At 44.3% G+C, this 14,036-nt stretch overlaps 2 protein-coding genes across 5 annotated transcripts; both read right to left on the bottom strand.

Moving 5' to 3' along the window:
* Positions 1-259: 259 nt before the first annotated feature.
* Positions 260-1,231, bottom strand: LOC136522604 (glycine-rich cell wall structural protein 2-like). Its single transcript, XM_066516407.1, has 2 exons — positions 1,075-1,231; positions 260-926 (listed from the first exon to the last, which is right to left on the bottom strand). The coding sequence occupies exons 1-2, from the start codon at positions 1,175-1,177 to the stop codon at positions 463-465; spliced, it is 567 nt and encodes a 188-aa protein (XP_066372504.1). The 5' UTR covers positions 1,178-1,231; the 3' UTR covers positions 260-462.
* A 933-nt stretch (positions 1,232-2,164) lies between these two features.
* Positions 2,165-6,777, bottom strand: LOC136522140 (uncharacterized). 4 transcript variants are annotated; one of them, XM_066515926.1, is made up of 8 exons: positions 6,090-6,777; positions 5,110-5,998; positions 4,162-5,034; positions 3,482-3,642; positions 3,311-3,409; positions 3,149-3,217; positions 2,987-3,055; positions 2,165-2,903 (listed from the first exon to the last, which is right to left on the bottom strand). In XM_066515926.1, exons 1-8 carry the CDS (start codon positions 6,704-6,706, stop codon positions 2,657-2,659), a joined length of 3,024 nt encoding a protein of 1,007 aa, XP_066372023.1. In that variant the 5' UTR covers positions 6,707-6,777; the 3' UTR covers positions 2,165-2,656. The 4 variants fall into 4 exon arrangements, with proteins under 4 accessions (XP_066372023.1, XP_066372022.1, XP_066372024.1 ...); XM_066515925.1 differs by having other exon boundaries at positions 3,482-4,479; positions 4,870-5,034; XM_066515927.1 differs by having other exon boundaries at positions 4,870-5,034.
* Positions 6,778-14,036: the final 7,259 nt, after the last annotated feature.

Genomic DNA, 14,036 nt, shown 5'->3' with positions numbered 1-14,036 from the left:
CACCCTGCCTCAAAAGGCTATAGCGGGCTATAGCGGGAGATTTAGAACTATGATATATAGGCAAAATGTCACTGAAGCTAGCTAGTATACAACAATTTCCACATTGGATATGTTTCCAGTCCGATGTTCTGCTGCAAAATGTTATGCTTTTACTTCAAACAATCTCCCAGATAGATCTTTTGTTTTACTTAAGATCAGCCCAAATCTGGTGACCTGGATGAAACCATACTGAGACCCAATCCCTGAATTCCACAGATAATGATCAGCAGACCACAAGTGGTAGATGCCTTCCATGCAATAAGTCCGAAATACAAATAGCGATGTACATTCTTCTTAAAGCAGCTAATACAAATGATGACACAAATAACACGAGACAAGATCCCTCACTGCTTACATTAATTGTTCAGTCACAAGAACTTGGATGATTTATTCAACATAAACTAGCATAAGGAGTTGTTCTTCTTAGTTCCGCCCACCATAGTGTCCTGCACCACCATGATATCCGCCTCCTTGTGCTGTACCAGTACCAGTGCTACTACCGTATCCACCTCCATAACCCCCACCTCCGCCGTACCCACCACCATTGCCATTTCCTCCGCCAGTGCCACCAACACCATTGCCACCTCCATATCCAGGATTACCATTGCCACCTCCATATCCTGGGGCCGGGCCACTGCCATACCCACCTCCACATCCACATCCAGGGCCTCCATATCCAGACCCATAGCCACCACCATGGTCATGGTGCTTGAATCCTCCACCATGTCCAGGCATGTATCCTCCACCATACCCAGGCTGGTTGTTTCCTCCGCCATATCCAGGCTGATTGTTTCCATACCCTCCACCACCATGCTTGTATCCACCAAACCACTTCTCATCCTTGAGTCCAGGCTCTCCTGCAGGCTCCACGTTCTTCACTCCAGAGTCTGCATGAATGAAGAAACATGAAGCACACAAAGATATGTCAGTTCCCCATGTAATTTCTTCATTAAAATGGTTCTACGTAATTCATGCAGTAACGTAACACAATACACACACAAATAGAAAAATTAGGGAGAGAGACGGATTAGCAACCATTGGCTTCAGTGAGCTCCCTGGCATACACAACGTCCTGGAAGCCGAGCAGGAGAGAGGCCAAAACCACACCAAGCAGAACTGCAGACTTGTTGATTGCCATTTCTACAAATCTTGCTGTAGTGCTCAACTGCGACCTCTGGGGTGAGAATATGGAAGAGCAGTGGCCTGCATTTTATAGAGTCAGCAAAGCATGGTTGCAAGCTGTACAAGCCTCCATGGCTATAACGGAGCTAATGGACCGGACAGAAACGAAGTAACTCAACCAAAAATAAGTGCACTGAACGGTTGGCTGTTACCAGCACAACTGTGATACACATCTCCACGCCAACTTGATTACTAGAGTACTACTACTATCATTGGCGGATCCAGGGGGGGGGCTGGGGGGGCTGCAGCCCCCCCCGGGAGAGTGATTTTGCCTTGATATTACTGTAGAAAAAACGTGATTTTATCGTTAATCTTCGACATTTGTTCTAAATCTCTATTGATTAGCCCCCCCTGAGGTGCTCATCCTGGCTCCGCCACTGACTACTATCCAAATGGAGTCGGGCATTTACAATCAATACATGTGTTGCTGAGAGCGGGCATGGTAGGTTCATTGTTCCCCAGCGCTCCCTCATCAGTGAAATCAATGGCGTTTAGAATTAGAATTAGAATTAGAATTAGACTGCCTACGTATGTGAAATATAGTAGAGAAAATTACCTACATGGCCCTCTTAAAACTCAGGCTTCCTTTCTTGGCCCTCAAAATGTCCAACTTCACTATTTGGCCTCCAATCCGACTTTCGATTCCTTATCTGGCCTTCCCGTCAATTCGACCCTGTAACGGTGTTAGATGAGAGACGAAAAGTCGATTCTACCCCTGGACGCGAGAGCATCATTTTTGATAGTTTAGAATTCAGTTTTTGATATTTTATAATTCAAATTATGTACTGTACGTCTTGTAGATTCTTGTAAATTGCATATGTTTCATTTTGAGCATTATTTTCACTTCTTGCACATAATTTTAGAACACATCATAACTACAGCATTAGCACGCATTTTTTTCCAGACATGGAGCCAATTGCACATATAAATTCAGTTTGCACATTAAAGATTATATTAAATCCACTCTGAATTATGGCCAAATATATTCCATTCATCTGCAATTAAAGATTATATTACCCACAAGGAACCAAAAATTTTTATGACCAGATTATCACAGCAAGAATACAAGACACTTAACATGTTTTTTTAGGAACAACGGCAGGTGCTCTGCCTTTTCATTATAGTACAGGAAACAAAACAGTAAGTTCAGGAGTTTCCTACAAAAGACGAGTAGAGAAAGGGAAAAAATGAAGTTTCCCTTCCAGCATCCTAATCTAAGTGCAAACTGCTGCTTCATCCTGGCTCCTCCATGGTTCAAAATGTACTGCTCCAATGAAAATCTCATTAGTCGATTTCGACAAATACTGTCCAGTAGCTGAGAACCTTTTCTGTAACGGTCATTAGCTGAGAACCTCCATCGATGCTTGTCCAGGACGCCCAACATTAGCTACACTTAGTTGTCACATACACAAGCTAGTGCTACACACATGAGAAATCATAGGCTGAGCCTTCTTTTACTTCTTGTACTCATCGCCGGGCTAGCAGGCTGAGAAGTTTTGGTTCGTGTGCCCATTGCGGGGCTGTCAAGTATCACCTTTGGCTTGTTTACCGCCTCTTTGCCAAGCACTTTCTTTTTCGTTTTGAATGTGACCTTCTTTTTAGCCTTGGCCTTCCTAGGTTGATCTGTGTGGGTAGGGAAATCAATGGAAAGTGCCTCGGGTTGATTGGAGCCACTCCTTGATCTGGACATGTGAATATAGGGCAGCAATGATTTTTAGCAAATAGAAATATGAACAATGAAAAAATTCAGAGTTGGAAATAGTACCTTTTTGATGTGCCTGAGTTGGAGCTATCATATTTCCCCTTTTTCTTACTTGATATCTCCAAGGATTGGCTGTGGTGAGAGACAAGCAATCTATTTAGTATCTAAGACAAATAGTCATTCATAATGGCATAAATTCATATTTTCAGCACTAGTGATAAGTACCTTTTAGATGTTTTGGGAGTACAATCAACATATTTTCTCTTTTTCTTAGCAGTAGTTTCCAAGCTTTGACTATGGTGAGACAGTAGGAACATAGAATCAATCATAAGTTTGAAGTGAACATGGGAGTAAGTTTGACATTGCAAGGGATATGAAATTGCAAACCTTGGTGGAAAAGACATGGATGCAGATGGTGCTTCTTCCAAAGGCATAATGGAACTTTCAGCATATTTGTTGTTTTTTGCCCTCTTCTTTGGTTCTCCTCTGCAATGTCAAAAATAAGAAAGTCACTAATATGTCTTTTATTAAAAGTAGAGAGAGTAGACAAATTATTACTTGATAGCTTTCATAGCAGCAATGTCTTCTGGTCTTCCTCGCTTGCAATTATGCCAATGATGTCCGTAGTCCATGCAAATAGGGCATTGGTGTTGGCCTTTACTCCTTTTCTTATCAGAGCTACCTTTCTGCCTCTCTGTTTTAGGCCTACCAGCTACTGGCTTTAATAGAGGTGGGTGCATGAAAAAATCATGAGTAGATTTCAGCCACCGAGTCTTGTCAGGCATAGCAGGGATAAGCTGACTATATGCAACTCTAAACTTCTCAATGCAGTAATACATGTCAACATATTGCTCTATTGGTGAATTGCTAAGTGATGTGATGAATGCGAGTGCATGCTTGCAAGGAATTCCAGGAACCTGCCACTGTCGACAAGAACATGTCCTCTCAAGTAGGTTAACCACAAACCTGAAGCCACTACCACCCATTGCTGTTATTTCACCCACATGTTCTCCACATTCTAGCACTTCCAACTTTAATTCTCTACTGGCCTCATTCAATTTCTTTATTATGTGAGGTAGAATCAAGCCATCAAGTTTCTTTCCTATTTTTCTCCTTTGGTTCCACTTGGTCATAAGCAGTTGCCTAAACTTGTCCATGAAGTCATCCAAGTTTAGGGACTTGTGATGCTTAATGCAATTGTTGAAAGACTCTGCAAGGTTGTTGGTTACGTAGTCTACCTTGCAAATGGTGGAGAATTGGCTCCTAGTCCACAACTTCTTGTGACACTTCCTTAGATAATTAGTTGCAGATGGCTTTGCTTTCTCCATTGCAACCCAATGTTTCTCAAACAAATATGGGTTCCATGAGTAAGCTGCTGCCCAAAGATGATCATTAAACACCTTTCCATGGAACCTTTTTTTGAAGTTACTCACCAAATGAAACATGCATTCTCTATGTTCAGCCCCTGGAAATACTTCACCCACCCCTGTCATCACTGCCTGTCCAGCATCCGTGGATATGGCTAGACCCGGTGGTGATCCTATGCCCTGTCTAAGCTGACTCAAAAACCAAATCCAATTCTCGTTAGTTTCTGAATCGAAAATTCCAATGCAAACAGGATATAACCAATTATGCCCATCAACAGCACAAGCGCTAGCCAGTTGCCCCTTGAACTGGCCAGTCAAGAATGTGCTATCTATTGCTAGGTACGGTCTGCAACCATTGAGGAACCCATCTATGCAAGGTTTGAATGCAAGGAAGAATCTTCTAAATCTTATCTTTCCATTAACAGTATGATGGTCAATAATTACTAAGCTACCAGGACAAGAAACCTCAACTTGTGCTTTAAACCTATAAAGATTGTCAAAACTGCTATCCCAGTCACCATAAAGTTGTTTCAATGCTAGTTTCTTCCCATCATATACTCTCTTGTAGTTGATGTTTACCTTATGGTGCTCTTTAATCTTCTTTTGCAAGTCCTTTGCTCTCAAAGTTGCATCCTCTATAAGGAAGTCCTTCACTTTTGCACATATCCAATGTCTGGTTGCATTTTTGTGGTTCTTTTTCCTTCTTGTACTAGAACAAGCATGGGCACAAGGATTTCTTTTCACCTACAAAAGAGAAACACAAAGTCAGAAAAAGATAGCATAAAAGTAAAAAAACAGCATAAAAGATTATACAATTACCTGCACAGTGCATTCGTCTTGAGTGGTAGATGCAAATATCCACCATGGACAATTATCTAAGTCCCTCCGCGAACAATATGCTCGAAACCGATTTGGTGCACTCTTTGCAATGTTGAACTCAAATTCATGTTTTATTGCGTGTTGAGAAATAGCCACTCTAAACTCTGGCATGCTATCATAAGTCGAGCCTACTACCATCGGAGGATCCTCTGTATCATATTCTACATTTGGAGCATAGTTTTCCTCATCATATGGCAACTCCTCTTCACATGGTAACTCATCTGACACATCCTCACCCTCACTATCATCAAGGGACACATCTCCACCCTCACTATCATCAGGGACATAGGCCGAGTCTCTCTTTCCTTTATCAGAAGAAGGCACAACTGCTAGACCATTAACGGGTTCATTCTCCAAGTACATAATCTCCTCATCAACACCTACATGTTCGTTCTGTGGTAGTGGATTTTTAAGGTAATCATCCTCAAATGGATCTGTGTTGGTGTCCACTGCCTCTATGTTGTTGTCAGGCTGTCTTTCATCATTAAAATCCCACTCAGAGATTGGCTCAAAAGCATCAGAAGGACCACAATATGCAATGAACATGATGATAATCTTGCTCTTAGAGTGCTTACTAAACATAGTCATCAATTGTTGGTCAGATGTTATTTCTGGGAAGCTTTTTAGAACTTCATCATAATATTGAACATGGGCAACTTCCAAATAACCTGGTGGATACCTTTCTACCACTGATTCAACAAGATCCTTATAATTTGTCAAGTCCGAATCCACAACCATCTCAAAGCTAAAACATTTAATATCCTTTCTGCACTTCTTTCTGTTGCCCAACAATTTAATTTTCAACAAGAAACTTGAATTTGGATCAAATCTGCTATTTCAACAAGAAACCTAAGTAACGCAAACAAGATCTACAAATACATGTCTAGTACTGCAGTTGAACAAAAAAAAGATGGACTCACCCGTCGAGCCAATCAGTCTCCACTACTTGCAGTTCATCGAGAGCTACACCATTGGTGACGGTTGCTGCAGAGCCCGAACCGGCGTCGCCTAAACCATGGGCAGCACCCGTCGCTTGGTGCCGAGCAGCTGGCCCCGCTGCCTCGACGCGCGCGGCTCGCCCTGCTGGCTGGGCGCGCGCGGAAGGTCCGGCCGCCTGGGCGCACGTGAGAGCGCCCGCTGCCTCGGTGCGCGTGGCTCGCCCTGCCGCCTCGGTGCGCGCGGCTGGCCCGGCCGCCTGGGCGCGCACGGGAGCACCAGCCACCTGGGCGTGCGCGGCTCGCCCCACCGCCTGGGAACGCCGCGCGGAGCAGGCCTGGGCGAGAGCCGGCACAACCCCTGCCGAGGAGCGCGACGCCGCTCCTGCCTCCGCCTGGGTGAGCGCCGGCCCAGCCACAGTCGAGGAGCGCCGACGCTGCGCTGGCCCAGCCGCCGCCGCCGGGGGACGCGACCCCGCTCGCGCGGTCCGCAGGGGCGAGCGCGGCCTGGTCCGCAGGGGCGCAGGGACGCGCGGGATGGCCTCCGCCGCTGCCTCGCAAGCCGCTGGAGGCTCCTCCGCCTGCGCCGACTCCACCTCCATCCGCACGCCGCTGCCTCGCAAGCCGCAGGGGCGAGCTTTTTTCCCGATCCGGTCTGATGATTCCCGATCCGGTCTGAGTCGTGCTTACTGGGAGAAAAGGAGATGCAGTGAAGGGTAATCATGTCATTTCGCATTAGTCTTCAGTGGGACTTCACGGTGCCCTCAAACAGAACTGACGGGAAGGCCATACAAGGAATCGAAAATTGGATTGGAGGCCAAATAGGTAAGTTGAAAATTTTCAAGGCCAAGAAAGGAAGCCTGAGTTTTAAGAGGGCCATGTAGGTAATTTTCTCAATATAGTACTCCTAGAGTCCTACCTATTGCTAGTACAGTTGTATAGCAGCTCTTTGTATAGTCCAGTTTACTAGGCTGGCACAATTAATTCCATTTATCTCAGACCACGGGTGAGTGAGTGACCACTGGTTCTCACAATAAAAGATGTAGCATGTTTACCGCTACGGGATGCAATGGCACAAATTAAACTGGCCAAAAGGAAAGAACGGGGGAAACAAGTCGCGCACGACTTTTATTCGATGTCCTCTAGGATGAAGCAGTCAAAGTGGGTTTTTACTGTATTCTTTATTTTGTTACTAGTATGAAATGTAAATTAATTCATACATTCAACAAGAATGATTGGTTCAGTTTTCAGCCTGCAGATCTAGAAGCCATTACAAATACAACAATTTACTCAGATTACAGTTCGAATAGGACGTGTGGCATCTAATCAAAGACATCATAATTAAACAATGGTGTTCCATCAGGCCCATGTATGTGCCTCACGCTTTGTAAGGATACCACCAGAATGGATGGCTTAGCTTTCAAAGATCGTGGAAAACTACTGTAGATCAGGATCATAGAAGAAGAAAGCTCAACGGATGACGACTTGAAATAGAGCAATCCGAAGCAACGAAAGGCTGGAGTGGCTAGCGCCCGAACGTCTGGACGCTAGCCCTATGTTTGGACGCCCGTGCCGCTATGTCTTCCTCGCCTGCTACACCCACGCCTCGCCTGCTGCACCCAGCCACGCCTGCTATGCCTAACAGCCCACGCCTACTGCTGCTACGTGTCCACTTGCTAATGCTGCATGCCCGCCTGCGGCTGCTTCACATGCTGTCGCGCACTTGCGCATGCACATGGGGACCGCCCGCGCCAGCGGGACCACCTCTGCCGGCCCTCGCTTCCCGTGCCTGATAGCGAAGCGAGGCAGCACCGAGGCAAGGTAGCAAAAAGCAAGGAGGAAGATACAACACCCGATCTAGTTTTGAAACAAGACAATGAAACATTTGAAACATTCATCTGAAACACTTGCAAACATACTTGAAAAACACTTGAAACCATTGGAAATATATGCAACATCCAGATAAAACACTTGCAACATATGTGTGAAAAGATATACAACATCCACGTAAACGCACTTGCAACATACATCGGAAAAAAAGATGAAACATTGAAAACAAAAGCTTGCAACATACGTGTACAACTGTTGCAATATATGCAGCATCCCGATCTACTTTTGCAGCATCCATCTGAAACACTTATAACATAACTCCGAAACATCTAAAACACTCACTACTACACTCGCACCTTTCACAGCCGTGTCGTAACCCACATCGCAGTTCGATTTTGGCCTCGGCAGTAAGCTATCTATAGTGATGGTCATAGCTTTCGCCGTCGGCATCTAGGACCGACTGCGGTGTACACTAACACCGTCAATTGGCTTCTGATCCGTCCGTGATTAGGTCCTTACTTTAGTCGCATTGGAGCATGACCCGACTGTGAATGTACACTAACACCGCCACATTGGCAAATGATTCGACCATGTCGAGGCTATCAAAACCATCATGTCTGCACATCAACCGCCTGTGTAGTGGTCACCAGCACCGTCGCCTTATACTTCGACCCGACTGTCAGCGGTGCAGGTTTATTGTCAGTTCGACGGCCGAGACGTGTAGAGGTTAACACCACCGTCGCTTCAGCGTATGATCCACCAATACAAAGGTCATGGTCACCGTCAGCTTGCACCACGATCCGCCTTTGATGATCGCTTAGTCGGTGTCGGCTTACTAAAGGATTCAGCGGTGATATACTTTTAATCCCTGCCGCATCATACGTATAGTAACGGTGACAAAATTTCATCCGATTTCACAATAGTTACTAATTTAGCTGGGCCCTTAATAGCTTCATGAACACAAAGCATACAAATATATAATCATTACATCCATAAATCATGTTCACAAATAAGAGTACTTTTTACAATAACAATGGACGCTATCATAACATCTTTCTTGACTTATGTCCTAACACAAGCGATACATAGAGCATACTAAAGGTACTGATGTATACAGACTTACATAACGAAACGACGTAGCTGTGCTCCTTCTATGTGGCACTCATGCTTGCAAGGCAAAATGAATATAATTAGTGCATCATTCGAATTGGTAGCCAATGCACCATGTAACCCCTCTTATTCATCTCTAATCCACAATCTGAATAAAGCAGCAGAATTAATAATATTGAACATACCATTCCTATAGTTAATAAGCCAAAATTGGATTATACATACATAGAATGAAAATACTGCCTACCTAAACAAAGATTGTCGTAACGACGAAATACAGGAAATGCGGCTTTACTGCTCTGCTAATGACTCCATGAACAAGATAGCATAAGGAAGATAGTAAGGTCTGTTCATATGGAAACACCCTCTTGATCTACAAAAGCAGATGACACGGGCATGGATGACATGAACCTTTCTGCGATCCATATCATATGCAATCAATGTTTCATCCTTCCCAACAAGAAAAATAAAATTCTATTCTGGGTGAACTATAACCACTCTATACTCCTCATCATAAAGCTCAGAACCAACTTTAATATTCATGCATCCAAACAGTTCTTCCGTGTCCACAACATGCTTCAAACTTTAGTTATCAGTACCATAGTCTTCAAGTATCCACACTAAAAGCCAAGACCTATTGCAAAAATCAGCACAGCACACACACAGGTGACCCTGAGCTTGATGGATGGATATTTCAGCACCACATGGTTTACGAATTGTCCTTCATGTCTTTCTCTCTATATCCACAGCAACTATCGTAGAGTACTCAAGCATGTGCATAAAACCATTAAGAAAAATACTTCTCGATTTTGAACATAGAACAATACTACCCTCGCCCCATTCAGATTCCTTACAGATCCATGCTGCAGTTTTAGATGAGTAGATCTACACACCTACGCACGCACCCTCCACCTCAATAAATTCAATCACATGCAAGTGCGAGGACATTGGGTCAAAACCTAAGCTAGCCTGACCAACAGAACAGATGCTACATGGCAGTACATGCCATTTGTGGGTCGTCGGATTACAGACAACAGGCCCAGCACACCAGCAAAGGACAAGGATGCTGCAACAATCTAAGACTTGGATTTTTTAAGGGGAAGGGCTACAAGGACAAAGAGGTCTATTCACTGGTGATGCTGGTGAAGTGGCGATTGCCCTTCCACTAGCTGCCATAGAAGAAGCCGACGACAGTCTGTGAAAGCTTCTTATGTTGATAGGAGTCAGAGATGACGCGCCTCTAGGAGTGACAGACACACTTGTAGCAGCATAAGGACCGGGCGAGGAGGTAGCTAAAGATGTTAGCAAGCACATCGTCTAAGAGGCTATCCACTGTGTTCCTCATGTTGTGGGCCTCCTTCATCTGGAAAGACACCACCAGCCAAAGAGATGAGGCTGCCCTACCATAGAATTGCATCAATAAACATTAGTAAGGAGATGAGTTTTGAGGAGAAGGGATGGCGATGCAAGTAAGGCCTTATTACACTTGACTTTGGATCTAGCGGTGATGAGCACGAGTGGCAACGCCGGTGATAGCAGCAAGTCATTCGCTGGTGGATCTGTGTGGGTAATCCGACGATGTGCACCAGCACGGAGCAAGGGTTGAGCAGTGCTGATGAGTAGGAGCAGCGATGATGAACAACAGCAACGAGGAAAAGAAAAGTTATGTGTTTGTGGGGGAGGGAGGGCGGCGGCGGGGTGGGGGGGAGGTGCCGGGGGGGGGGGGGGGGTTAGGGGGGATGTTGGAGTAGGTTGCTTGCTATTTGCGTAACCTTTATGGCACATGGGAATCAAACTTTCATCAGTTCTGTGCGGGAGGGTTCAAACGCGAGATTAGAAATTTTGCAACTAAGCGGCGGTGAATGCACAATACCATCACCAGTGGCTAGATCCTATTACCACCCGAAGACCTCCATATAATACGGCGATGAACACTAAGGCACACAATCTTGCACTTAGAAAACTAAGAAAAACACAATTGTAGTACTCAGATTGAAAGGAAGCCAACTTGAGTTTGATGGTGAATAATAAGGCACACAGATTTACATTGAGGCGAAGGCCAAAACACGCACTTAGAAAACACAAGTAAAGCACAATGCCAGTACTCTCGGATTGAAAGGAATCCAACTTGAGTTCCATACATTCATACCGAATTAGTAGCGAAAGCTAAAATGCAGATACTAATTAGGCTGACACTATGCAAAAATTAAAAGGCCTTCATATGTACATCATTGGTTGCATAATTAATCATTCTCCATGCTGATCCTAGTTGACCTCCATGGGATCATTGTGAATCTCCATAATATCCCGTAGATTGTTGTCGGCCTCCACGGGATCGTTGTCAATCTCCATGTCATCCCGAGCCTTGACCACTACAACCCTGTCCACATCCATTGGTACACTTTTATTTAGCTGACTGACTTTGTCCACAAAGCATTGATTCGGTGAACCAATACTGAGGACAATAAGGCTCATAAGCTGCACTCCACGGATATACAAGGCCACAAAATCCAGAACGAGAAGATGCATTTTCATCTGTAGATCCAACAAAATTACTATAGCTAGGTTGGAGGTGAAGGAGTAGAGAGCACGAGAGAGCAATATGAAGGAATATAGAATCCAGTGAAGGAGGAGTAGATACAATGCAGTTACCTTAGATCTGAATGGAGCAGAGAAGCAGGGACGGTGTGCTAAAGATTTATGCGCTGGCGAGGTTGGAGGTGAAGGAGCAGTGAGCACGCGAGAGGCTGCCTTTTGTCCGACACTAGCAGGGTGAAGCAGAGCAAGGGAGCAGAGTGGAGAATTGATGGGAGGAAGGTGTGGTAGGATCGTAGGAGTGTATATAAAGTTCAATAAATTGGTTGCCCCTATACCAGGCCCAGTGTTCAGGGAAGTAGGATGCCTCCAACACATCAATTGATACTTGGATCTACTATCATTTACAGTTCAATAAATTGAATACCTGGTTAATCACCTTGCATTTAGTTCAACAATAGTTGTACAATAGTGATATATTTTAGTTTGACACATCAATTGATACTTGGATGTACTAGCATTTACATTTCAATAAATTGAACACTTGAATAATCACCTTGCATTTAGTTTAACAATAGTTGTACAAAAGTGATAGATTTCAGTCCGATACATCATAAATTGATACTTGAATCTACTGTGGTGAACTAAGCAACTTGCCAATGAACAAGCCAAGAACTAAGGTAAGTACAAAATAGGTGAAAGAAGAACATGAAGCACATTTTGTTCTCAAAGGTACGAAATCTTCCATAATCTTCGTTGGAACCCTGACCATTTCTTCAATCTGTGGCATAATCTCTTCCTCCTCTTGTAGATGTTCTTCATTTGTTGTAACATTAGCCTCCCCCTTCAGCTCCCAAATCTTGTTACATAAATCTAAAATCATAGTCCTCAGAAATTTTCCATATGGGGGATCGTGTCACTTAAAGAACCCACAATCTAAGTCGGGCTACAAAAAAACCAAATTACCATAAGTACATCGGGATTTCAACATTTGCATTGTGAAAATAGAATGAACAAGAAAGAAATTGAGTTACATTATTTGCCCTGCATTGTTTCAAAAAAAAATTATTTGCCCTACAGCATCTGTGGTACCGACGTCCTAGGATTCCATCACTCCACGAAATCCACCGAGGCGTCTTCAAGACACAGCAACACAAAAGTTATGGCTGGTATGCGTAGGGTGATTCTTGACACGGCACGGGATGGCTAGCCACCTCCCATTGTATCCTCCTCCGCAGGAAGCCAGTGTTCTTCTCACGATGGCACCTTGGGATGGTGCCGACCACTGGGAGGAGTTGGAGCTAGATGCAACCATGGAGCAGTCAGGGTTCAAAGTGTTGCACACTCTGAGTGAAGAGGTCAGCCTAGGTCTTTTTTTCTACGTTTTTCCCTTATGCCAAGGCGCCAAAATGTCCTTCAAAACCCTCGGACTCCCGCCAAGATGAAATGCTATGTCACCGCTGGTTTAGGGTACTATCCGCTTGTAGAACAAGGCCGATTTTGGATCCTCTGTGCTTACATAGAGGTGTACATGTGGACCATAATCAAGACCAACTGATTCAATTAACAATTCAACCAAAGTAATAGTTCAACGATTATGCAGTACTCATACATAAATCCAGAGGTTTCATCAGTACATATAAACTTCATTAACATAAAAGTTTCACAAATTCTAAGACTTAATGTCTGATGGGTAGGCAGTTGCTAAGATACTCAGTTAGTTTATGCGGTCAAGAAAGTCAAAGGTAGTGAATCATAGCAAAGATGACAGTATCTCTATCAACAGACACATTGTATCCATAAAGTATGTCTACTTCCTGTCTAGTCCCACAAAGCACAAAAATCTCTCCACAAACAGGGTCTTGAACGACTCGTTCTTGTCAAATTTTGTTGTCCGAGAAGGTGACGAACAACGGGTTCAACAATCAATAGTCGGTCCTGGTGAATCCTCTATCTCCAAGTAGAAAACCACATCATCTGGGGTCCTGGTGCCACCCCTAGCCACCAAAACGCAAGGTTGTTCGCATTGAAATGGCTTCTTCTGAAGTAAGACATTTAGAAATTCCTAATATGAACAAAACTGATATCGAACCCAAAACCAATTGGAACCAAATGCAAACAGCGAGGGGTGACTGAATCCATCTAACCTTCATGGGGCATTGTCCATGACAACAATGCAAGGTGCTCGAGATAGGGCAAGTACAGGCGACGGGTCAAAATGAAGATGAAGCAATGGGTGGAGAGAATGAGGATAAAGCAACAACAAGTGGGGAGAACTAATGGATTCATATTGGGGTTTTTTAGTTGGTCGAACCACCGCCAAGGCGTCGATAGGACCCGAGGGGAGTTGGGAATGGGCTGGGCGCTTCTAGGTTTGTTGCCAAACGGATGGTCCAGATTGATCGGCAGCGAAAATGGATGGCATGGGATAAGTTAAACAATGTTTGTATTAAGCCG

The sequence above is a fragment of the Miscanthus floridulus genome, chromosome 18 (assembly GCF_019320115.1).
Source record: "Miscanthus floridulus cultivar M001 chromosome 18, ASM1932011v1, whole genome shotgun sequence".
Lineage (NCBI taxonomy): Eukaryota > Viridiplantae > Streptophyta > Magnoliopsida > Poales > Poaceae > Miscanthus > Miscanthus floridulus.
Note: the sequence above shows the minus strand (reverse complement) of the source record. Positions and strands in the feature narration are given on the sequence as shown.